This window comes from Pholcus phalangioides, unplaced genomic scaffold, assembly GCF_987345545.1.
Source record: "Pholcus phalangioides strain wild (caught in Gottingen) unplaced genomic scaffold, Ppha-v1.0 ptg000003l_1, whole genome shotgun sequence".
In the NCBI taxonomy this organism is placed as follows: Eukaryota; Metazoa; Arthropoda; class Arachnida; order Araneae; family Pholcidae; genus Pholcus; species Pholcus phalangioides.
In genome coordinates, this window is record NW_028301596.1 from 50490063 (window position 1) to 50517837 (window position 27775).

A 27775-nucleotide genomic window follows, 5' to 3' on the forward strand; every position below is an offset into this window, starting at 1 on the left:
TAAAACTTTATATTTTTTACAAAACACATTCACTGTATGAACTTGTGAGAAGTTAAAAAGTGGGAAAAAACACTCCCCGTATAACAAATTTATGAGGTAATAGTACAAGGTTTAAAATTTCTTATAAATAAATTCACCCATTTAATTGTGTGCCAGATGTTAATTGAAAACCATAAAAAAAATTTCCAATAGCATAAATGAAATTAGAAAATCAACCTGAAATGCTTCTACTAATAAAATTATTTCAAAATGACTTGCAAACGGTTTCCAGGTTATTAAGCCATGGTCTAGGAGAAAGACCATGGCCTAATAACCAGGAAACTGTTTGCAAGTCATTTAACGCCGGCCATGAAAGCCTGACTTTATTTCAAAATCATTTAAAAACACTCAACAAACATCTTATGTCATTTACTGATTGTAATACTAATGGAATGCACTACTTTAAGATGCATATACTATAAAGATAAAATGGAATAGTTGAGAAAACTAAGAAGAAAAAAAAGAAGTTTGTGATTTTTATAAAATATGTTCCCAATGAAAGAGAGGAATGCTCTTCTAATCATTAAAAAATACAGGAAGAAAAATAAAAATACGAAGAAACTTTTCTAAACCTGAGAAAATATAAGGCAAAGTACTTCATAAATCTAAAACTGCTCAATATTGAAAATTGGTCAGAGATGGAATAGTATATAACAAGCTCTGATGCAAATAATTCAAACTTGATGACATAAAAAACAAATAAAAATGGATCAAATCTAAATCTTCACAAAAGCAAAATGTTCCCTCTAAACTATGCCATGCCAAAAAAGCTTCTGCAAACACAAAATCACCACATTAATGTATATGGTGGCATCTCACTAGTGTAAATAAAAAAAAAAAGTCACCAAAAAAAAAAAATTAAATGGAGCATTGCTCGCAAGTCCATAACAACTGGATCTCATTTCAGTTATAAAAAATACAGTATGAGTAGTTGTATAATCATACACAAATACACCAACAGCATATGTAAACTACAAAAACATCATTTTGAAAAATATGTTGAAAATAACATAATTTTCAATATGAAGGATAACATACATCATGACAATTAATTAATTGCTTAAAATTCAGTTTGAACAAAAAATTCAAAGAAAAAAAAGGCCTGATATAAATTTGTTGAGCACACAATAGTTGTCATTTTGGAAGGGAAGAGTGGCTAATTGAAACAGCAGAACCTCTCAGTAATCTATACCCTTGGGACAGAAGATTGTCTGCCTGTTAATGGATAATATAACACATTGAGGCCTGTCAATGTAATTTTAAAAAGTGTCCATTAATGGGAGGTGTCCACTAACAGGGAGAGTCCATTTTATAGGAGGTTCCCCTACAACTGACCATATGATTTTTCCTAGCCTGGGGTCCCCATCAAGACAGAATGACAGTATGTCTGTTCAGCCATTGTGGTGGTCAAGTGGGCATAGTGATGGACTTGTATCAGGAGGACCCAGGTTCGAACCCCAATGTCACCACAATAGTGATCTGCTGAAGTTGGTTTTCTGTGGTTCCCAACATTGAGGCATGAATATGAGCCGATCTCCCCTTTAAAAAGTCTCGCCACGGAGAGCAATAGGCCTACCACAGTAGTACTTCAATCATTACACTTCACTCAAAGTTAAAAAAATTGATGGCAGAACTACACATCAGTATCATTACACAGAAACAAACTTTACATTAGGTTAACAACACATACACGCACATTCTACCATGTACCAATTCATTAGATATTCTGCCGAGATATGTGGACGAGGTGTGAGTGTGGTTTAGTAGTATGTCTGTTCAAACTAAATGCCAGTCAAAATTAGAGCAAGTATTATCTGCTTGCAATTTTATTATCTGTGAGATTGTTTTCAGCTTCACTACCAAAGTAAAAATACCTATATGGATTACACAGGTGTTCTAATAATCACAGCCAATAAGAAAATAATGAAATCATAAGCAAGCAATCTTAGTATGCAGCTTAATGACATGGTATTGTCTGCTACACAACCTGTGAGAAAGTGAAACAATACTATCTTGGCAGGGACTCAGTCAGATTATGTGGTCTCTCTCTCATTTAATTCATTATTTGCTTTGAAAATGGCAACATTGTATGCCTAAAACATATATTAGGATTTTAAAACAAAGCAATCACTCTTCCTGTTGGATTTATTATTTTGATGGCTTTTCAAGGCATAATCTTATATGTCTTGAAGGATTGAATTAACAAACAAAAAGTTTGAAAATGAATGCTTATAAAAATGAATATAAAATACACTAAAAGTTATCTCTTAAAAAGATGAAAAAATATATAAATCTGAGTGTCAAAATGAAGATATGTCAGTCACTGCAATCATCAGAACAGACCTAATTTTTTGGGTGAAAGAATGTCTATTGAAAAACATTAAGATGGAAAAAATAATAAATGCAAAATTAGTTGTACAGCCAAAAACATTTTATGTAGAAATGATCTGCAGAAGAAAACATAACAATATAAACAGACATTATATACTTGCTAGTGAATTTATGGAAACAATATACATATAAGCAGTCATATATTAAGTTTTTTACATGCAGCTGCAAGTGTTTTTTTTTTTTTTTTTTTTCATTTATTCAAAATCAGTATTACTATTTTGGATCATTTTTATATAAAACAGCTTGAAATATGTCATATACTTAATAGATAAAAGCATACATAATAAGCAGCAGATCTACAAACTAAAGATCCTGGAAAAAACCCTACATTTCTGAATTGGAATAACCCCTAGAGTAAAACAAATCACATTTTTCAACCAAAGTTGATTTCATGTACAGTACTACATGGAAAATCAAGAATAAAAACATTTATAAAAATGCAGATACAAATGAAATGTTGATGACCTGAAAAAAGGAACATGGAAGATAAATACTTAATTAGTGCTGAATGAATTATTTCATGTATAAAATTTTCCATACATTGCCGTCCGATTTTTTTTCCTTTTGTACATTGTTAATACGTTTACAGTTATCACAAAACTAAAAATAATGAAATTATCACACATTCTCACCTTTATACTGATAACAGTATGAAATTATCATACTAAACCACACAGAGGAATTTCCTCCCAATACCCATAACTATACAATAAAATAAAGGAAATTTTGCATGTTAGCACCATGTACTCACAGCACTTAAACTATAAATTGAGTATTAAAGACTCAAACAGTTCATAAAATGGCCAGCACTTCTTTTTTCTCTCTCCAAACAATAAAAAAAACGGTCCACCGTATTGCTATAATAAAGTCATGCACCTGTATTGTTGATGGTGTCAAAAACATTTCAAAGAAGGCAGGCTCTAACTTTTGATCAATGCATTTCTACCAGATTTCAGTTTGTCTATTCGTTTCTGCAAGTGTGCATTGGCTAATTCCAATTCCTCAATTCTTGAATGAGCTTCTCGCAACTGAAATACAAATACATGACATAAAAACCCATGACTAAAAGTAATCAGCATTATACGATGTATAAAACAAAGTACAGTAAATTCTAAGTTAGACATGTATGGCTTCATCAAAACTTGTCCAAGTTAAAGAGGTATCTAAGATATAGCAGTATATTATGGACATCCAGTGTTGTAGGATTTTCATGTTGTAGGATGTTGGTTCTATTATACTGTCTAATGTAGGAAGGTGTCCAAAGTGACCAGGTTCTACTATATTTAATGAAATACAGTAGACTCTCAGTAACTCAAACACCCTAAAAGTATCGACAAACATATCAACAAAAGCGGATGTCGAGTTAACAAGGTTTCATTCTAGATTTCTTTCCGATCGTTTCTGTGTACGTAATTATATACATTGGAAAAATTCCATTGAATAAAATGGTAATTCATATTAATCTTAATTTGGGGTTGTTTCTTGATAGAATCAAAACGTATAAAAAATTTACCTCATGAAAAATAATCAAGCATATTGCTTGTTTTTATTTCTGAAGAAAAAAAAAAAAATTCTTCTATATACATTATTCAGGTTATCCCGTGATTGTTTGGTTTTTCCTGAATGCATAGGAAGTGACATATCTCACATCTAGAGCTTTTAATGGTTCATGGAGAGATGGTGCAGAAACTTTCTGTGTGTGATTCCATTTCTTCAAAATATGAAGCACTCGCTTTGGTTGATTGATTCTAAAATATTGTTGTCTTCTAAAAGTCTTGAAGTTACAAGATCAGAGTCAATATTCACAAATTCATCCTTGAATACAATCACCCGTAGCACTATTTATACTTTCTCCACATGTAATCTGAGAGGAATCTTCAGAGAAGTAATCGCTTTTAAAGACTTGGAACAAAAACAAACATGATGTAAGCAGTTCCGAACTGTGGCACTCGTGCCTATGTGTGTGTGTGTGTCTTACATGCTCAATCACAATTATTCACAATTCACAACAGCATTTAAAACAGAAATTTTTGCATCCATTCCAAAATTCACAAATTTTTTGTCTAATTTTTATACTTAGGATAATTCCTAATTTCCCTGATTGAGATTTCTTGCAATTTCTTGCAAAAGATTTCTTGTTGGAAAAAAAAATTTCCTCATTCTTAGCAAATGTTGAAATGGTGTTCCATGCAACTCCATATTCTTTGGGGAGTTCACTGAGTTTTTCTAAATTGTAGTTTTTTCGAAATTTCAACTTTTGATTTTAAAGTAAAAGTATGAAGTTTGCATGGAGTCATTGCATTCATGGCCGTTGATACTCACAATGAAAAAAAAAAAAAGACACATTCAGCATCTAACTAGGCTTTAGATCTTTTTCTTTTACTACTTTTCCAAGAAATCGTAAAACTGAGTTCCACTAAAAACATTCTTTGCAACAGACAATATCAAAACTCCCACTAGATACGATTTTTATCCCTATTGGATGTTGACAATATCCCCACACTTTTTTTACCATTAAAAGAATGAAAGTTTTCTTGGGAACACCACTAAGAGGTTTCAAACATTCATTCTTCACATGCACGCCCCCCCCCCCCACCCAATGCATAAAAGGGACAACCTATCAGAGAACAAAGGATTGTCAAAACATCCACAAACAATGTCGAAAAATTCTTGGAACTGGTAACACACAGGCAATTGTAAAAGCCAGTCATGGTAAAGGAACAAAAATCATAGTTGACTTAAGCGACGTTTAATCCAAACGTGTCGAGTTAGAGAGTTTCCCCTACATTGAAATTAATATTACGCCCAATCAAGGGAATAGATGTCGAGTTATCTAGATAGTCAAGTTATCGAGATTCCAGTGTGTACAGTTAGTCTTTTCAATATATAAACAGAACAGTGATTTCCAACCCTTTTTGACCATGCCATACCTACAGTTTTTCTAAAACTCTAAAATCCTGATGCCCCCCCCCCCCCCACACTACTTCCAACATGACATATAGATCTATTTCTGATCACTCAACAAGCTTTTAAGGAACAATACTTATGTAGCAAAATACTAAATTGAAATACAAATTTGATTCTTTTGACCAAAAGCATTCACAACACAATAAATATTCATATACTGTAAATGAGGCCCCTAAAATAATGAAAAATGCAAAAATTTCACTGTTCTGATTCTCAAATATATCCTACCCCCTCTGAAAATAAAATTTCCCTACATTAGAAACCACTGAGTAAAAAGATTATCCGTGGAAGAATTTATTTAAATGTGCAGAGTAAATTTCACATGGCGATTATAATCAATACTGTAATTGTAAATTAAAAGAAATAAAATTACAGGTAAATTCTTACAACACATACTTGGAGTTATACATTTCTATCAGGTATTGCAGAATAAAAACAGTTGCTTATATTACAATATTAATAGAGATGTTTATCACAAAGTCATCGGAGTAATTAATGATCAGAACCTTGACAAATCCACAAGCATAATTTACCTACACATATTTTTCAGTAACAGTTAAAAAGGATCAAATTTTCATAGCTTTCACTTCAAATGAATGCTATAAAAAAATTTTGTGAATTCTTCACAGGTTCTATTTAAAAAAAATGCAATCAATTCCCTTAAAATAAAAAATAGAAATTTTAATGTTCAAACATATGATGGCATTTTCCTGGAGCATCATTTGATTTTCTAAATACAGTGAAAATCATGTACACTAGCTACAAATTTTTCGGCTAATAAAGATTTTTTTCCTGCCTTGTCTAACGAATACGGATTAAGCCAACACGCACTTTCATTAATATAGATGCATATGATATCCTAACACAGCCACATTGTGAGCTGAATTTTAGCGTCACTCATCATCACAGAATTACTGTCACTCAAGCCTGATCAACTACTGTCCACCTCAGAATATTTTTCAAGATGTGCCTCCACTTCTCTTTCTGAAAGTTTTTATACCATTTCATATAAAACGAAAGATCCAGCAATGAAAATGCAATAAAAAAAAGAGCCTATGTTTTCAGAGCATGCTTTCTTCCAGCGTTAGTCTACTAAAGCTGGTGTTGGCTGAGCAAATATTGTAAAATAAAAAGATCTTCAGTATCTCTACCTTTCATTTTGTAAAAATTCTCATTAAGCTGTTTGGTCAGTTTTTGTTTTGTGCTCCTTGGTGTTTTAAAAACCAACTCATATTTAAATTTTGAGCAATACCAGGAACGAATTGAATAATTTTCTACAAAAACCTATGGGAAATCATGTTTCATCTAATGAACGTGATTCCAGAATGAATTATCTTTGTTAGCCAAGGTATCACTGTATAATGATACCCTGTAAAACAATATTAGGCTATATAATGGAAAAACTCTCTGGTCCTAATGCACTTTTCATAGTGCTAAAATATTCCCTCTATAACAATAACTCTTTTATAATGATACATTTCTGTCTCTTGAGTACCAGTATATTGGCACTTCACTGTATTTCCTTACATTAATATTAAGGCTGGTTCAGAGATTTAACCTAAAACCCTTTCCATCCTTGTATTTATTTTTTCGTGCCCTACAAAACTGATAGAGCAATACACTTTTACTATTTTTTCACACCCAAAATATTTCTACACTTAAATAGCATAATTCTATCATTTAAAAATACTTTAATAGGTACAGGGCTTGACAAATCCCAGGAGCCAAGTCGGAATGGTGACTGAAAAAAATCAGAGTTGCTGGCTGTAATTTTCTATTTGGGATCAGAATATTCTCAAATATACTCTATTTGGAGTCAGGATAATGCTAAATTGACTGAATTTTTTTCAACAATTTCCGCCAACATGAGAAAATGATATTAAGTCCAGTAAAAGCCTACAAATATATTCCAGCTGTTTTTGTCACAAAATGAAAAAATTCTGATTATAAACCCCTTCATAAAACAAAACATATTAGACAGTACCTCTCTTTGCAATCTGCGCTTTTCAGCTTTCAATTCATCTTCTACTTTTTCAGCACTTTCAGTGGCGTTCTTGTACCTAGTGACTTGATTTTCTAATCTTGAAATCTTCAGGGCAAAAAAAAAAATCATTGATTAAATCAGCGGTTATCAACTAGGGCTCCGTGTGCACTTCCAGGCTCCACAAAGATAGAAACAAAAATAAAATAAATTGAAAATTTAGATAAATGAATTTAAAAAAAGAGGCCTACAGAGCACAGAAATTATAGAACGAAAGTATGAACCTATCCGCTAATTATACGAAGTACAGACGACTGGATTTGGTATCCAGTCGTCCAGCAAAGATAATTGGATTACAAGCTTCTGCTGAGTTAGGAGGCTGTCTATTGCATGGTCCTGTTCAGCCCAGAGTGACACAGTGTTCTTAGGAAAGAAAATGTCTATCCTCTTTAGTTTAATGGTACAACACGCGCCTGAAAAGTGTGAGGTTTGTGGTTTCATTCCCCACAGAGGAATGTGACTTTTCTTTCTAATTATCTTTGCTTGGTATCCAGTCATCTGCACTTCATAGAGAAATTATATTCTAGAAAGGGCTCCACGAGTCAAAAAAGGTTGGGAACTGCTGGATTAAATGAATTTGAACTCATCTGTATAGTCAAAATTGCTTAAAATGAAGTCAGAAAGAAACAACAAAACTATTTGCTATATGCAAACTTCATTACATCTGCACTGGCTTGATAAACATGAAATTCATGGGAAATAGAGAAAAGCTTCTTTATGTGTGAAAATTTTCAAATATCTGTACTCATTATAAGCAAGTGCAGCTGTTATTGTGTTTCTGGTTTTCCTACATTGCAATTAGTAAAAGAAAAAAGATACTATACATAATATCTTCGAGTTAGAAATCTGCAATACTGGATTGGGAAAAAGTGTGGTTAAGAAAAATTTTGGCAATAGGATAAGAACTATTCTACACGTGTATACAGGGTAAAAATGAGAAAAGTTTGGAAAAAACAGCATTAAATGTGGAAAAACAATTTCACTTGCATTTAATGCTGTTTTTTCCCCAACTTTCCTCCATTTTTGGAATTTGCATATCTCAATGAATATCTCAACTTAGAAAAGTGAAATTTTTTTGTTGACATTCAGGAGGCTGGGTAACAACTTTTTAAGATGGTTTATGGGCACAGGGTATAAAAAGTTAATTTTTATTATTTTAATCACTATACAACCCCTTGCAACATGAATGACATATCTGAGTACAACTTGTTATTTGGATACTTTTTCTGATTGGAAGTATGCTTCCAGGATCACTGGTTCACCAGTAAAATGTTATATGCCCTGATGCCTATGCACCCTGTATATACCACCAAACTTGATTATAGTCTGCCGGGCTAAAGGAGACTTCCAGATAAAAAATGCTTAACTTCTGTTAATGTCCTATTTCCTATACATGATATTTTGGCTTCGTGAATTGAATTAAAAGACTTAAATTATTTACTTTTAATTGCTTATTTTTATTATCAATTTACAATTCTTATATGTAAAATGATGATTTGTGATTATGCATGTTTAGGGAGAGAGATGGATTTCAAGAAAAAAGTTTGAACCTTCACATTTATATCAAGCAATGAATATCACCCATAATTATTACTGTAATGCCCAATTGAAGAGGGATAAAATGTAGGTTGATAATTTCAATAGACATCTTAATACAATTTGTTTCAAATTATAATCATATGTTTTTTAGTAATTTATATTCTATAATGATCATTATAATTTTTTTAAATATATCAGATAGATTTCATATTCACTCAACTACAAGTTTTTTGAAGCAGATCTCGACTACATTACATATTTCATTTTATCCAACAGGTTGTCGAAACATGAGATAGATATAAAGCACACCAACCCAAAGATGTCATAATTCATAAATACTTATACATTTATGAACTTACATTGCTTTGCAAAGTAGTAACTTCTTGCTCTGCCTTTTTCAGCTTGTATTTATAATCATTGACTTGCTTATTAGCCTCACCTGGGGAGAAAAAATACACTACATTAAAAAAAATTACACTATGCAGGGCTCTCACTCAAGAAATAAAAAAAAGTAGGATGTCCCCCCCCCCCCCTCGACAACATAACAGCACAACAACAAAAATTTAACATTATTTCAATATTCTATAAGATTGACTTGAGCCAAAGTAAAATGAGAGAAATGACTTGGTAACAAAAACAATTTTGGGCAAAAGCAGTGCACTAGCAACCATAGATAATTCTTTTCTTGTCTCTCCTCACAATACATTATATTATTTTTTTTCAAGGAGTCTTCCAAAATCCAGTCTGTCAACTCTCTTCATCAATGCACAGCAAATTATGAATACATGTAAGTTTTTTAAGAATGATGCTCATTCGAGACTACTTCCAAAAGAACAGTGCAAAATGTATAAATTACAAGGTTCAACAAGTCAAGAAAAATTGGATGGTTTTACTGAGCTGTCCATTCCTATTTAAAGGGATTTATTTACATTTTACTGTTCAACAATAGTGTCATCATTTTTGACACATTATTATTTTTTATTTCTAGCTTTTCACAGACCTTTGTAAACATTGTTTATGCCTCTATATGCCCTAAAAATACAGAAGACAATCGAATAATATCAGGTAGCATCAGAATCACAAAACCTAGAATAAGCCTATGTATCCAACTGCTTTGTTATGCAAACTGTTGTTTCCCGTATACACCAAATGTGCACCATAATTTTGGATGTTCAGTGAATTGTTCAAGACCATGAAGTAGTGAATACAAAATTATTTTTTCCCCTGCATACAGAAGTTTTCAATGACTACTCAAAACATTGACACAAAATGAGTTTTTGAACCCTCACACTAAACTGTCAAACTTGCTTTTTTTTCACTGGACCCCCTCCCTCCACAGGCTATGTCCCTTCAAGGGAGTCTAATAATTTTATCACACTTTGAAAATTACCGTGCAATACTTATGCACTGTGTAGTGTTCATGAGGAAAAAAAATAAGGAAGTTGGGTTCTCTTGGAGTAAAAAAAAAGAAACAGGGTCTCAAGAAGGCAATTCAAAAAATTTCAGTGCCTCAAATTATCCGAAAACTCGAACTTTCGAGGCTCTACCGTGAATGAGTTTTGTTGAGAGGATTTGGTAAGAAAAGTAGGACATTTTACAAAAAAAGAAAAAGTAAGACAAGTGGGAGTCCTGGACTATGGAATTAGCAAAACTCAGTGAAATAGAATCTGACTCTATATATACTCCGAAACTCAGAAAAGGGAAGGGGCAAATGGGGTATTTGATCTGAAATGAAAAATAAATAAAATTGTCTTTTTTGAAAGGGAAACAAATATTTTACTTACGCTGAACTTCAACAAGTTTTAAATCAGGGCCATTTGATTGAATCCCATGAAATGAAGAAGAATGTTCCATTTTCGATAACTTTTGTTTCTCTTCCTCCAAATTGAGTCGCAACCGATAGATCTAAAAAAAATAAAATAAAAGATGCATTACAAATATACCTGAATATCATCTGCTCAAACTGCATAATGCACTTTTTTTTCTTTCAAATAAATGAAATATTATGCGTAGATAAAATCAAATGAAAACTTGCTCATTCACTTTTCTTTATTTAATTTACATTATCAAATATTTTTTATTTTCCATACACCTATAATATAAAAATTTCATGACTAAATTTTGAAGATAAGAATTTCATGACTAAATTTTGAAGATAAGAATCTCATGCCGAAATGGAAGGAAAAATCATAATTGCTCAATTAGATGTGAAATTTTAAGATTAAATATATTGTGTTAGAAATTAACTAATAATGAACAAACCTCATCCAACAGCTCTTGCTTTTCTTCAACAAATTTCTTTAATCGAACATCTGCATATAAAAAAAAAATTTTTTTCATATTTTAAAAAAATAAATTCATGAAATAAAATATTTGATAATTCTCAAAAATTATTAAAATCAACGATGATCCATGATCCTTTGGATGGATTTTCTTCATTTTGCGCAATGTGTGTTGATGTGATGAATTGAATTGAATTGTAAATTTAAGTGTCAAAAAAGTCATTAAACTAATAAATTGAACAACAACACAAGACACATAGGTCGTTTGATAAAGTAAGGTAAATCTGTATGACATACCAGAATGATCAGTTTCAAATTATTACAGCTACAAGTATGATTCTTTAAAACTTGTCACAACAAATTAGAGCTAAAAGAGCTTTGTGATTTACTTTTCAACATTGTTCCTAGTTCGAATTGTAACAGTTATTCTGAATGTACGTACTGACAGTGAAAAAAATTATGCATTTAAAATAGTTGTGCAAGCTGCCCAGATCAAGACTGAATTTGAAAAAGTTCATGGGAATTCTGCACATCTCATTAAAGATAATTTATTTTTGGATTAATTAATTTAAATATGCTGCAAATTCACAGAAGAAAAAGAACATTTTAGTCGAAAATTCTAGACCAACATTCTGGAAATCATTGAAAAATTTTGTGTTATTGTCATGGAAGATCACAGATTGAAGGTACTTGAGTCAACTGATGTTGTGGCCATTTCAATTGAATGTATTTACAACATTCTACATGAGAAATTGAAAAAGCTTTGGGCAAGATGGGTGCAAAGACTTCTTTGTCAACTGGGAAAGTGGTGACATTTTTTGAGATTTTCAAGACAATTTATAGAGACTACTTTCAGAAGGGTCAAACAGTAATTGGAGAAAATTATGCCATACTTCTGGGAAATTTGAAATTACAGCTGCAGATGAAATAGCCAAGACTGATAGACACAAAAAGCCCAATCTCATAGATATATCATTGCAATGACCAAATTGCATGAATTAGGCTTTGCACATATCTCTCATCTACCAAAGTCTATGGATTTAACCCCACATGAATTTTTCTTGCTCCCAATATTGAAAGTGTTGCTTGGTGAAAAATATTGTTGATCAAATGAGGAGATGATTGCAACTGTAGATTACTTTTCGAAGAGTTAGGGAAGATATAGTTTTTTGATGGGATAAAGAAATTTGAACATAATTGAAGAAAGTGTGTTGAGCTTGAAGGAGACGATGTTGAAAAATAAAATATAACTTTTCCAAAAAAAACAAATTATTTTTTACCTTACTTATCAAATGACCCTCGTACAAAACAAATACTTCCCCCATATAAAAAAAAATTTAGTCCATCAGATTATGTTTGAAAAAACATTGTTTCTCAACACTTCACTAATAATAAGGGGGTCTGATACTGCCCATGAATCATCAAGCAGTTGAATTGTTACAAGAATGCACAAAAAATATTTAACTAACAAATATGAAATAGAATTTCACCAAAATGGTTTTTTTAAAATAAGCACTCAAACTCAAAAAATTTGAATTTTATACATTTTTAATATATTTTTCAATATGTTTATCATTATTTCTGAAGTTCAAAATACAAGTATTACTATTTCAGTTAAAAATCTGTTTCATAATGTTTAAAAGGAGGAAAGAAAATTTCTAAATAGAAATAACAAAAGCATTAATACAATAAAAAAAATTGATATTTTACTCTAAAGCAGTACTTGACTGAGCTTAAAAATTGTAACCCTTACACTGCACAAATAGTCACTAATATACTTTTCTGAAAAATAAATATGCTGATATAGTATAAACTGAAAAAAAAAAATAATAATAATGAGAGGAGCAAATTCAAACCTAAAGAACCATTTCCTATTTGGTCAAGGAACTTTGCTGACTGCTGGGAAATCAACATTGGATTTGAGTGTTTCTTACTCCTATTACTAATTTTCGATGATTGATAAACATCAAGATCACCATTGGTTAGTATATTTTCACCAACAAGAACTAAGCCATGGTTCTAAAAATAATTGTAAATACAGCAATAAATAAAATTTCTACAAATCAACAAAAATGTGTATAGGTGTGATATACTTGAATAAAAATAACTGCTATTCTAGTTCAATTTTTTTTAAAGGCAGACACCAACCTCTATCAATTGATCTCTCTGTTTTAGACTATGCCTGAGAACTTCATTCTCTTCCTTCATACTCTCAAAGTCTCTTTTCAACTGATCATACAACTGCACATAAAATTTTACAACGATGTATTTCAGAAATAAAATGTTATATAAGAATAAATGAATATCATGAAAACTAATGAATATGATAAAAAATATGACATATATAACATTTTACTTAATTGTAGCATTTTTGAGTGAATAAATGTCTATTCACACACAACCGTCACTGCCTGTCTCATTTCCGAATCAGATATTGAACTGCACCCGATGAGTATAAATGAATAGGCTAGTAGAGGAAAGAATATTTTTTGAACTAAGATATGAGATGGAGCACTCAGAATAGAGACAGTTGTGACTAGTGCATGTGAATACACCCTTAATGAGAACCCTTGGTAACAGCATTATTACTGTAATGATGTCTCTGAGTCTAACAGATTTTCGTAAAGTCTTGTGTTGTACTCAGCTAGCAGTTTATGTCCAACATTAATGTTAACCGGTATGAAGCCAAAGTAACAAGTGGTGAATCAACTGAAAAATATTCTAGTTTAGGCAGAGGCAGAACTGGGGGGGGGGGGGGGTGACTGCCCTGGGTGACAAAATTTAGGGGCAGTTTTAGGTGGGAACAAAGAACACCCCATTATAAAATTATCACATTTTAAATTTGTGGTTGGCAGCAAAAATACTAGTTACGGCCCTGGTTTAGCACACTGGTAAGGTAACTATAACGTCACTGGAATAAAACTCAATCCTTGTGGGATGTTAAATCAGGGTGCTAATTTCAAAACCTTTCACAAAGAATAAAGAGGAATTTGAAAAAGTAAAACAATTAAATATAAATTATTAATACAAATAAGTTAAGCAAAAAAATATACCCTTCTTTTTTCTCTATAATTCTTTTCGACTTCATTAAAATTTTCCTGCATTTCTTCAATTTCATCTTTCAAAGTTTCCACTTGATACGAATACGCACATTTTTCATTGTCTAATTGGGCATTATTTATCATAGCTTTACGAAATTTCTCCTCCAAATCATTGAGCTGAAACTGATTAAACAACACATCACAGATATATATACATATATAAAAATATATGAAGCATAGAAAACTTGGGAACCCAAACAGAATATAACTGAAATTACTAACTTTTAAATCCCTACTATCAAAAGTTGATTTGATTTCTCGCAAATCTAAGGCATCCATGGAATCTTCACTGCTACGTCTTGAGCTTGCATATGACGAAGCACCAGACATATAAGATGGGGTACGAACCTGCCACACATAAGCAAAACAAAAATGAAATAATTGCAATATTGTTAGTAACATAGAACATTTTAGTTCCTCATAAAAGAACTCCACAAATTGAATCTTAATATATTGAGAAAGTATGACCAATTGTCATGAAATAAATAAAAAATATATATTATATGCATATTTTATTTAATAAAATATTTACTTTTGACATTTCAAATTGAATAAATCTAGACGATATATGTATGTATTAATTCTGTAGAGAGGAAAATAAAATGCACACAATCTTTTTCAAGGGGAAAAAAATCAAGTGGAAAACACTATAAAAACCATGCAATGTTTTTGATCCGATTTTCCCAAAGTGGGCAATATCGCCATCTGGGGAATGATGGGAGGGTCCGGAGGGGGGCAGTTGAAGCTTTGGGCTTAGTACAGGATTCTATGGGTTGGCTCTTGAGTTGAGGGGGGGGGGGTGCAATGGTACAAAATGTTTGGTAAATTATGTTTTAGATCATGTTCTGCAGCATAATATTATTTGTAAAAGGAGGAAAATTTTATTTGAATATAGTAACTAACAGAGATGTAACCAGCCAGAACCTGTGCTCCCCCCAAAAATGATCTAGAGATTTATTTTTTCTAATAATTAAAAAAAAATTAAAATACCAAATGAAAATACTTTTATATGTGCTATCCTTATCTCACAATTTCTATGTATTTAAAATAACTTTTGAATGTTAGTAACTTGAAATTCTCTAGAAGAAATTCCTTGTGCATCTCACAAACCCAGTGTAAGTAACTACCAGCAACCACCTCTTTAAAAGTTGATTCTGCATACGCCTCTGGTAACTTAACCCTTTAAGCAGTTTTTAAAATTCTCCTGATCTGCATCATAACTGCCACATGGGAAATAAAAGTGTGTTAAGAACCGGAAATATTTCGGGGTGACCGAAAAAAGGCAGATCAAGTTTGACAAGATATCTTGGGATTGCCGCTCTAAGGGTTAAGGCTTTCATATCATAAAAGTACAGTGTCTTATGGGTGTCTTGAATTTTGAATGATACGAACTACAAGATAAAATACTCCAACTTTCCAAGCAAATATTGAACTGATGAGAATGAAATATTTGAGAAGAAACTTATTTGATACACTAAAAAGCTCTAGTGCTTTGGAAAAGTTGAGGCTGATAATGTTTCCAGACTGTACAACAAGCTGTATTTGTCTTATAAATAAAACTACTTTTAATGCTGCATAAAATATACTATTAATAATGCTCATTTATTTTTTATGTGAGCATTAATGTTTTGGGGTGTGGGGTAACTTTTAGTAATAAATCTGAGTGAGTAAAGGTGCAAATAAATTTCTTGATGCAAGTTCTGTTTTTAAAATGTTTTAATTCTATTGAGAGGCTGAGATGAACTTTAGAAGGAAAAGTTTGTTGTTTCTGCAGGAAATTAAACCCTGGTCTTCTTGCGATTCAGAAAATGCACTAACCAATATACCACTGAGCTGAGATACAACTATTTCTTTCCTCATAACATGGACAGTAGCATTCATCATTTGATTGTTTCATACTTTTTATTGACATTTATTTATTTTTCAAAATTTGATATATATAAATTTCTATATTTTTTTTTTTCTACAAAGAAACTTTTCCTACATTGATTTATGAAATGTATCAGATCATGCTGCATATCATGTAAATAAATGATATAACGTGATGCATTAATGTGGTAGGACACATGTGCATTGCATAATCAAATGATAGAAATCCATAATGTTCCACATTTTACAGAAAGATTCAGAATGAAAAAGTCATAACTCACTGCATCTCTAGGGGTTCGAGTATTTTTTGCACCATCTGAGAGCAACTCAAAATGTCTATCACTTTGTTCATCAGCCTGGACAAGAAAGTGAAATATACATTAATCATTGTAGGCCTATTGCAGTGAAGTTCTTTTTCAAAATAGACAAAAGGAACACACGAGAAGTGTTGATTGAATGAAAGTGATACAAGTAGAAAATGTGCGCACTACCAGTTTAAACATTCTGCACATTGCAACGGATTAGTAGAAAGAGATTCAGGTCCATATGACAACATTGAAAGAGATTTTGAAATAAGATTTTTCAAGTGGTTTTTGAAAGTTTTAATAAATTGTTGAAAGTTCTACCTTGTTTGATAGTTGATTTCTTTAAAAAAAATAAAGGTTGACCCCTCCTCAAGTGTATGTATATATTATTTATTTATGTACAAGTATTATTTTGTATACTTTTATAGCACACACACACAAAACATTCATATATCTTTTTATAGACATACTATGTATGTATATGATTAGTAGCAATCATAGTAATGAAATACATTTCCTGACCACGTTTTCCATAGGTATAGAATCTTTGTTTTTCACCTTGAAAACAGCATCCATAAGTACAGAAACATATGTATTTTCAAATTTTCCCTTTACCTATTTAACATTGCATTTTTGGTCTTCGCTAGTCTCCTGTAAAGTTATTCCTTCAATTATACATTTTACTTGTCTAAAACAGCATTTACTTGATTTGATTGGTTAAAAGGTATGTGTACAACTAATGGGCCATTTACTTTGAAAGTTATAAGTATAACAGATCTCAAGAGGTCAAAGGTAAATTATAAGATAACCTTGAAATAATTGAACTATTTGTTCCCTATACAGCACAATCTGCATTCTTTAGTTGCCAATTGGAATTAAGGTTTGAAAAAGTCTTGTCACAAAGAGCATTCAGTTCTACAACATTAAAAAAAATTCATGCATAATATCAGAGGCAAAATAACCAGGCAAGTTTTTTGCTTTTGAATTCAGAAGGAAAATGGTAACACTTCTTAAAGCACATAGCAGGCATTCTTCAGAAACAAACTTCACGTTAGGTACAGAACACATACATGGCCCACTCTGACATGTGCCAATTCCTTAGAAGTTCCCCAGAGGAATATTTACAAGGTGCATACATAGTTTAATAGCAGTAGTTAATGCTTAGGCTGGAAGCATGTTTTGAAAAGTGAATTAAAAAGTATTGCGTTGACTGATTAATTTTTTTTTCAAAACATATTTATTTACTGTTATCTAAACCTGCAAAAAGCCAATAGGCTCTAACTTCACTAGATGTGGACAAGAGTCAACATGTTCAAAACATTTTATTTTGCACTTATAGGGCTTGACAAATAGAGGGAAAAAAAATTATGTGCCAAAACCAAATTTCTTACAAGAAGTTCTTATTCTATGCTTTCGAAGCGAAGTTCCGATGCTTTTTTGGACTTTTTAGTCATACAATATTGATTGGCTGAAGCATATATTTGGGCAATTTCAAGTGCCAATGCCAATATTTCAGTTGGCATGAGCACTCGTTGAACAGGATTCATCAAACAGGGCTCTAATTAATATGTTATATATTTCTGAGATATTGAAATGGGTGTATATATATATGTCCGGTCCTTCACTACCATGCAATTAATATGAGCAATATGAATAATTTTCTGAGGTGCGATAGATCAACAGACTAATTAAGTTCTCTCAATGCATACGTACACTCACCTCTTTCTGCTGCTTTTCTAGTTCCCTCATTCGAATCTCCCGAGCTTCTGCTCTGGCTTGTCTTTTTGCAGCTAATCTGGCTTCAGCCTATACAGAAACAAACATGAGGAAACTTTTTTTAAAACTATTATAACTTTTAATATATAGTAAGTACCTTCAACAGTAATGCATGTAACATGCAGAGTGTCCCAAATTTACACTTACAAACTTTGAGCAGGGGTGCCATAAGACTGAAAATGTTACAAAAAGTACTAAAAGAGGACACAAGATATATTATACCCCCTTGTGTCAGAAAAATTAATATGCAAACGTCATGTGACAGGGAGTGTCCTTTGTAAGAGGTTCCACTGCACCGACTATGTTTTTCCGTCTAATTTGAAAAAGAACAAATGGTCAGAAAAAGTTTCAAGAAACATGCAAAAATTCAAAAGCAATATGTTTGACAATTGACCTCTTTCTGATCATGGACATAATATTATGACCAAACATCAGTGGAATAAATTTAAACAAAAGTTCTCTCTGTTTTCTTTACTCTTTCTTCACCATCGTGAAGCTTTATAGTAACCCTATCTCTAGGGAAGTTGCTCTTTTTTTCCCCTCCTTTTCTTATACAAATACAAATACAAATACAAATACAACGCCACAACAGGCAAAATGCCCAACGAGGTGGCTGATAAAAAGATGCCCATAAAAATATGGTTGTCATATGTTTCAAAAATACAGCAACCCAATTAAAAATGCAATTAACACAAATTACAAACACTATATACACATGAAAAAATATTATACAATGCCCATAAAGAATACTTATGGTTGTCTTATTCTAAGAATGGATAGCTTCTCGATTTACCCCAACATGTTTATCGTATTTCTTTTTAAACGTGTCAATTGTGTTACAATTTACTACCTCCGGGGGTAAGCTATTCCATTTATTAACAACCCTATTGGAGAAAAATTCCCTGCGACACCATAACCTTGCATTGTCCCTCACCAATCGATACTGGTGTCCCCTTGTAAAAGCAGTCGATTGGCGGTGTACTAAAAGTTCATGGTCCATCCTATCCATCCCATTGAAAATTTTGAACACTTCGATCATATCTCCTCGACACCTGCGTTCATCCAATGTAAACATATTCAAAAAATGAAGTCTTTCTTCATAACTCAAGCCCTGTGTGCCAATAAGGACACGCGTAGCTCTTCTCTGCACCCCTTCAACCAAGTCTATGTCCCTCTGTAGGTATGGTCTCCAAAACCTTACAGCATACTCCAGTCCAGGACGAACTAAGCCTCGAAAAAGAGGAAGAATGACTTTAGGAGAACGCGAAGAGACCTTTTTGAAAATGAGACCAAGCATTCTATTCGATTTTTTGACAACCGCTGAACAATGTTCAGAAAACTTAAGTCGCTCGTCAATGAGAATTCCCAAATCGGTGACTCTAGTTGCATCCGGGATAGTGACACCATTCAACTCGTAAGAGAACCGTGGGTTGTTCGAACCAAAATGAGCGACCATGCACTTATCTACGCTAAACGTCATGCTCCATTCATTTGCCCATGCTGCAATCTTGTTTAAGTTGGTCTGGAGCAACTCCCTATCGCTTTCATTCCCGATTACCCCCATTAGCTTCACATCATCTGCGAATTTGCTAGTAATTCCATCGATACCCTGATCGAGTTTATCGATAAAAAGTGAAAAAAGTATGGGGCCAAGGACACTTCCCTGAGGAACTCCACTTGTGACGTCTGTCCAACCAGAGAATTCCCCGTTCACCATAACTCGTTGCGACCTATCTCTTAACCACGATTCTATCCAATTCAGCAAGTTGCCCCCTATTCCAATCTCGTGTAAACGCTTCAAGAGTTTGCCATGTTGGACCCGATCGAATGCCTTCTGGAAATCAAGGTAAACAACGTCGACATTTTTGCTCTTACCCAAAGCCTTAGTCACGTAATCATAGAAGCAAAGGAGGTTAGTTACACATGACTTCCCCTTCCTGAACCCATGCTGATTATCCGACAATACATTATTCTCGTCTATCCACTTCACAAACTGCCTTTTGATGATAATTTCCAAAATTTTCGAGAGGGAGCTCGTCAAACTCACTGGACGATAATTAGACACCACTTCTCTACTACCCTTCTTAAATATCGGAACAACGTTAGCCAGTTTCCAATCTCTCGGGACGATACCCTCAGCAACACTACTCCTGTATATCTGTGCGACTGGCCCCAACAATTCATTAGCACCTTCCCTGAGAACCCTGGGATAGATATCATCTGGTCCTGGTGCTTTGCTTGCACATACATTTCTTAGAAGATTTAGGACCTCCACGTCTTCCACTTGAATATCGTTGAGCGTTTTATTACCCCATGCAACACCCGTATATCGAATATCATTATCTCCATTAAAAACCGACGCGAAAAAGTCATTGAAAGCACTACACATGCCTACATTGCTCTCTACTTTTGAGCCTCCTATCGAGAGGGGGCCAACTGTCCCCTTACATCCATTATTGACGTATCGAAAAAATGATTTTGGGTCAGAGCCAATGTTATCTGCCAACCTAGATTCAACTTGCTTTTTACTATCCCTTATCGCTTTCTTCAACAGTCTTCTTTTATCAGTAAACAATGATAGGTCACCTCGTCCACTTTTATACTCTCTGAATGCTCTTTTCTTTTCAAGATAAAGGTTCCGCACGCTATCCGTGAACCATAGAGGGTGTGATGTACAAACACGCTTTTTTCGAACAAAGGGTATGACGTCGTGCAAAACAGAGGACAGCTTCGTACTAAATTCTTCCCATTGACTTACCACCCCTACTGATTCCAACCGGTCTTTGAAAACTTCCGCTAACCTTCTTCGCAAAACATCAAAGTCAGTTCTCCGAAAACAAGGAACCAGTCTTTTGTTATCAACCTTACCCGAGGAAAAGTTACAGAGAAATCTGACGATACGATGATCACTGGAAGAAAACTCTTCCCCCACCGAAACATGTTCAACTAGATCCTCAGAACTAGTAAGAACTAAATCCAAAATAGCAGTACCCCTAGTGGCTTCTGATACATGCTGATACAAAAAATTTTCGAGCACCAACTTAAGAAAGTCTCTTTCATACTGATTTCCAGATGAAAGGTTCTCCCAATCAATACCCGGGTAATTGAAATCCCCTAGTATGAGAACCCTCTTTCGCTTACACATGTAGGAAATTTCATCATGCATTTTGGCGATATAATTTTGATCCCTATTCGGTGGATTGTAACAAACTCCAACAATAAGCTTATGACGTCTTTTGTTCTCAAGTTCAACCCATATGGTTTCAATATCACTTCTCTGCACGTTACACTCTCTAGCCTTCAAACATGATTTCACGTATATCAACACTCCACCCCCTTTCCTATCAGATCTATTTCTCAAAAAAGTATCGTATCCGGAGATGTGTAAGAAAGATTCATCCCCATCGCTTGCCCAAGATTCTGTAATGGCTATAAGATCTAAGTCCTCCACAACTATCATAGTTTCTAAAAAATCTTTCTTGTTACCCAAGCTCCTGGCATTTATTAACACACATTTTAATTTGCCCGGTGGTTTGTTGTCAATCGAGAAGCCATCCAAGTCAGAGGTGGGTAATTCCCCGTCAGTACTGTTGTGATTATCATTAACTAACCCGCATTCCCGACTACGTGGTCTGGGAGTAAAAAACCTGACCTAAGACTATCGTAAACCTCCCAGACCCCTCTCTTATTTAGATGGATCCCATCCGAACGAAGCCACCTATCGGTAAATGCGGGAAGCTCCAAGAACGTGACCCCAAGTGAGGAGCAAATGTCCTTCAGGCCTATATTGAATTGGTGGATCCTACTCCTATATCCCCTACTACCCCTTGGCAGCACTGGAATCACTGCCACATCTGAACCCCCCTCCCTAGCGGATAATAGTAAATCCCGGTATTCTGACAGAGACTCACTAATATTCGCTCCTACCTGATTTGTTCCCACCCACAGAATCACCCGCAAGGGCAACTTTCGGCGATGAAAAACGTCTCGAACGTTGCCAATCTTCCCCCCAGGAAGACAACAGCGCTCGAAACCCCGAAAATCCCTACACACTCGGTTCCCAAGTTCCCTAACCATAGAATCGCCGCAATCGCATACAAATGTTAATGATTTTTTTTCCACACATATAATGTAAGAGCGAAACAGAACATGTAGGATGAGGATGAAAAGAGGACTCTAAAAAAACTCTTTTATCTACCTCTCTCTCTCTCTATTATACTTTTTTCTTTAATATATATTTTTCTTTCCCCCTTTTTTTTTTCGAATGTGCGGTTACCAGGTTAGCACAAGGTTACCAGATTTATCGCCGATTCGTCAAATAGAGATAATCAAAATCTCTTGCCAAAACCTTGAAGTGGTTAAAAACATAAAAGCACAGCCGAACTACCAACTAGAAATCTTACCGTTCAAAAAAGTAAGTCACCAAGTTCCTGTTCACCTCAGTAACAGAATCAGTTAAAACGGCCATTCTTTTAATCACATTGAAATCTCATTTTTATCAATAATTTTATTTTAAAAAATTCATTTCTATTCCACTCTCTTGGAGACCTCACAGATAATACATAGTTCTCTGCAATCGGCACTAAGAAATTTTGATTTTTTTAAAATGTATAATTCACAGATTATTCATAGCGTTAGGCTTTACATGCATGCTTTCAACAACTCCTAAAAGTTTGTAGGTGTGACAACCCCTACAGATTTGTGCTTGAGCATTTATCATGATGCAAATAATAATTATTTCTTTTTAAATGTCTCATCGAACATACCTCTTTAGCAATCTGGTTAAATGCCTGATCTTCAGCAGCATAAAGTTTGGCAGTAACTCTTCGACGTCCATTGCTAGATGTCAAGTCTGAAGCCATTCCCTCAGAAAATCAGAGAAAAACTGCTTGGCATTCTACTGTTGTACTGGAAAAACACAATGAAAACATTGCTCAGCCAAATATAAGCACATCATCAAAATAATCATATAAATGTGTTACTCTGTGAAAACACAAAAGAATCCTATTTCTAACTTCGAAAAATATTTTTATCTATACATTCATTTAAACCACTTTATGAAGGACGTAATATTGCGTCCAAACACCAGTGGAATGAATTAAAACAAGCTTACTCTGTTTTCTTTCTTCTCTCTCCTAATCAACCCAAAGCTTTGCTGCAACCTTGCCATTTTTTTTCCCTTTTGGTTTTTTTTGTATACTCCAACAGTGATTTTTTTTCCTCACATATGATGTATCATTCTTATAAAAGTGAAAGAGAGCAGGTAGGAAGAGAGTGATAGTGATAGGAACCGAAGAGAGTGATAGTGATAGGAACTGAAGAGAGTGATAGTGATAGGAACCGAAGAGAGTGATAGTGATAGAAACAGAGAGACACCCAGGCTCTGTCACACTCGGTGATATAAGCACTTTGCCCCTGGGAACTAGGGTGCCTCCGGGGAACCTAACCATTTATTGACCTTGAAAAAGATATATTACATACATGGGCAGATGCCATTATGCCCTACAATTTAACTTTGTACCTACATTCTTGCCACCTTATCTTTTATTCCTTTCTCTAATATGCGACTAGGTTAGGACACAAGGTTACTATATTTATTGCAATTCGTCAAATGGAGAGCAGCCGAATTTCTTGCCAGTTTGCTCGTAAACGAAGGAGTTAAACATATTCATGTGAAAAGCAGATTTTAAGCATAAATAACTATGACTAGACATGATTTGAACTCTCACTAAAATCTTCATACTTTTCCTATTCCCATCTTTGTGAAAGATCACCTTTGAAATTTGAAGAGATGAAGTACTCACAGAAAAATGACAGAAATCAAAATTCTGCGATAACTTGGCAGTTTTTTTAACCAAGATAATTTTTTTTAAACGAAACACAGCAAATAAATTAACCAATTCCCCCCCCCCCCCCTTCTCAACAAAACCCAACAGAAAAAACTTTTAGCACAAATAACCATTATCACTAAGAGCTGTTATTTGAGTGATTAAACATACAAAGACATTATAACAGTGATTCCCAAATACTTTTAGTCACCTTCACTGCACTCCAGATCAAAGACATAGCATAGTAATGCTATTCACTTATACATATTTTCCCTTGCACAGATTCATAAGTAAGAAATTACTGTAATACAATCAGTTTCATGCCATTCAAAGCATGAGAGTCGAAAGAATGACAATTATGTTGCCAAATCATAGCTGTTGGCAATATACATACCTAAATAATTCCAAAACACTACTATTGGACCACTTTATTCTATGAGGATTCCGATACCGTAAGTTGGGGTAATTTTAAAACTGGGTGCAACTTTGGGACAACAGATTTTTTGGGCTTTTGAATTTCCAGCCAATGTTACGTTTCATTGGTAGCAGGCACTTAAAACGCATGGCATTGGCTAGAAATTTGAAAGCCAAAAATAATCAGCTGTCTCAAAGTTACCCCCATTTAAAGTATTCAAAGGCATTTAACTTGAGAAAAACAAATAAATCTTAAAATTAAATATTTGAGTCCTTCAACGCAGTTATGTAAAATCTCGAAAATGATCATAATGATATGCCAATATTTTTTTTCACGTGGTAAATGAATGAATGCCAGGACTCTGCCAACAGACTTATTGTTAAGATCTCTTCCAGCACAGCTTAATGGTAGAGTCTAGAATAAAGAGTGTGTGTGTGTGTGTGCCTAACAGCCTAAATGCATATCTAGTGTTGCGTCTGATTTTTTTTCAGTGCTGCCATCTGTATTTTTAAATGTGAGTGAAGTGTAACGATTGAATATTTCTACCTTGTAGGCTTGTTGTACTTTTGGCCTATCTGTGGCGAGACTTTTTAAATTCTTCCTTTTTAGGGAGATTTCAAGCCTCGAGTTGGGAACCACAGAAAACCAACTTTAGCCAACCACCACTACGGCACCGGTGGGATTCAAACCCAGGTCTTTGTGATGCAAGTCTATCATTATGACTTCCACAGCAGTTTTTTTTTACATGCTACATTTTTAGATTTATTCAGTTTTTAAATTCATGTCTCAGAAAATAAGCATCATATTTACTCATTTATGTTTTTTGGCCTCTGAAATTAAACCCGCGTGTATTGATCCATGTTAAAATATGTTACGTTAAAAATAATGCATACGAGAAACAAATGTACATTTTTCAGGTGAAGATTAGTAAAGTCCTCAGGCTGAGCACCCACATTTTTGAATAACTTCAAACACATATTGAATGTCAGCTGGTGATGTCAGAGCCAAGTTGCGGTCACAGTATTTTAGAATAAGGGACACAGCCCCTCCTGCCAGATATAATTCAGAGACCAAAAGCTCAACACAGAGCTCCAGCTGAGCATCAACGCTCTGAAACACTTCAAACATCATATATATTTTACAATAAATCAATTACTATACATACTTACCTAACGTCCTTATAGTTTATCACTTTTATTGGCAAAAATATGCATAATATCTAAGCACCAGTAGTAAATTTGATAAATATTGAAAACAATCACTTTTACCGGCGATTATGCATAACTAACAAGTGTCAGTATAAATTTGGTAAATACTTGAAATTTATATCCTCTATTTGTGATTATGTATAATATCCTAGTGTAATTGGTGAAGTTCATAAATATGAAAAAATTCCAAATGAGTGAGTATGTGTGATGAATATAGTCATCGTTGTCCCCATATAAGGATACAATACATATACGAATTATCATGTATAGCAAGGAGTCCCCAAGCAGAATATGCTGAAATCTGTGACGTACGTTGCAGAACAATCAGTGCCACTGCAGAACAATCTGGATTTTTTTTCATGTAAAAAAACTCTGTTATGGTAATTTTTTATTACAGAACATTTCCAGGCAGCCAAAGGTTCATTGCAGAACAATGCAAAACATTTTGCTTTGGGGGCAAGGGTTCTCAAATTGAGCACCATGGACTGGTGGTCCTGACAAAGGTCTTTCAATGAGACTCTTTGTTAAACTGCTCTAAGGAGGCACAGATAAGCGTTGATTAATAAATAAACGTTGAAGCAATACCATCTTAGGGTAAAAACGTGCTGTGTGTGGGGGGAAAGTTTGAAAATCCCCTGATGTTATACAATATATCATATAGTATGATTTATGGTTACAAATGATGTGACACTTGGATATTATGCATAATTGCTAGTGAAAGTGATAATTTTTTAGTACTCATTAAATTTACTAATGACACTTGAATACTATACATGATCACTGATAAAAGTGATAAATTTAAGGAAATTTATCAAACTTACCAAAATGTTTGGTGGTTATGCATAATAACCAGAGTAATTGTGTTTAAGACCCGGATCACACTATAAAAGTTTGATAAGAGATCCTTTATAAAACTTGAGGAAAAAAAAAAAACCACCAATAAGGTTATTGGTTACATTTGCTCGAATGTAAGTGATACACATATTGGTTGTATTTCCAAGTTTTATAAAAGAACTTTTACAAAACTTTTAGTGTAATTCTGGCATAATAATTTATCACATTTACCTTAACATATACATTGAATATCAGCCAGTGGGCCCCCCAGAGCCAGAGTGCACCCACAGTAGTTTATAGTAGAGAACCACAAGCACACACAGAATTAATTCGGAGATCAGAAGCTCCTACATAGAGCTCAAAGCTGATAATCCACAGCTTTAAAACACTTCCAACACCCCTGGTGTCAGCAGTCCCATAAAATAATAAAACTTAAAATATCTTTAAAACGTTAAGCACACCTGATTTTATACACTCTTTTTAATTTCATCAACACTTAAAGTTTAAAAAGTGTTCAAAGCACAAATTTCACATTCATCATATTTAACTCAATGACACTATAAGAAAAAACTGGTGAGCCAAATATAGAATTGCTATTAACACTCAAAAATGGTTATTTATCTCTTTAAAGGGTCTTTTAATGAACTGTCATCACAATATGGAAGAAATTTGAACTTAAACAACATTCGGTGCCCAGCATGCCCACAAAATTGATAAACAACAAACACGAATCCTAATCAACAATCAAAGAACACGGACAAGTAAACATAACAAAAGCAATCTGTTGCGTGATTTGTTTCTTGGATAATGGTTTTTTTCATTAGCACCTGTCAAAATACGAAAAACCATTGCCGAGTTATAAATTTTTTTTTCAGTGGGTGAAGGTCCTACTAGATATACGTACTTTAATTGCATAACGAAACATTTTGAGTGATTTGTCAGCAGACGACATCGAAATAACAAATCACACCGACAAATGCTTGGCGCAGCAAAAACAACACCCCTATACGGTAATAAACGTTAATCCAATTTGGGTAGGCCAACTTTCTCCTCCATGACTTTTTATATTATTATTTCACATTTTTTTTCTCTTCTCATCTTTCAAACTTCTGATGAGGATGAAGTAGGAAAAATGAAGATGACTTTTTTTTTAATACATTTTTCGGATTTTTATGTAATG

General features: G+C 33.6%; 1 protein-coding gene across 3 annotated transcripts; it reads right to left on the reverse strand.

Annotated features, from left to right (window-relative positions):
- Window positions 1-1816: 1816 nt before the first annotated feature.
- On the reverse strand, window positions 1817-27691 carry LOC149088769 (leucine-rich repeat flightless-interacting protein 2). 3 transcript variants are annotated; one of them, XM_089249882.1, is made up of 13 exons: window positions 27500-27679; window positions 23077-23218; window positions 18254-18340; window positions 16511-16585; window positions 14583-14708; window positions 14313-14483; window positions 13408-13500; window positions 13116-13278; window positions 11240-11289; window positions 10762-10882; window positions 9337-9416; window positions 7382-7486; window positions 1817-3458 (listed from the first exon to the last, which is right to left on the reverse strand). In XM_089249882.1, exons 2-13 carry the CDS (start codon window positions 23170-23172, stop codon window positions 3351-3353), a joined length of 1275 nt encoding a protein of 424 aa, XP_089106008.1. In that variant the 5' UTR covers window positions 23173-23218; window positions 27500-27679; the 3' UTR covers window positions 1817-3350. The 3 variants fall into 3 exon arrangements, with proteins under 3 accessions (XP_089106008.1, XP_089106016.1, XP_089105999.1); XM_089249873.1 differs by having other exon boundaries at window positions 2622-3458; window positions 18248-18340; window positions 27500-27667; XM_089249890.1 differs by lacking the exon at window positions 16511-16585 and having other exon boundaries at window positions 27500-27691.
- Between the last annotated feature and the right edge of the window lie 84 nt (window positions 27692-27775).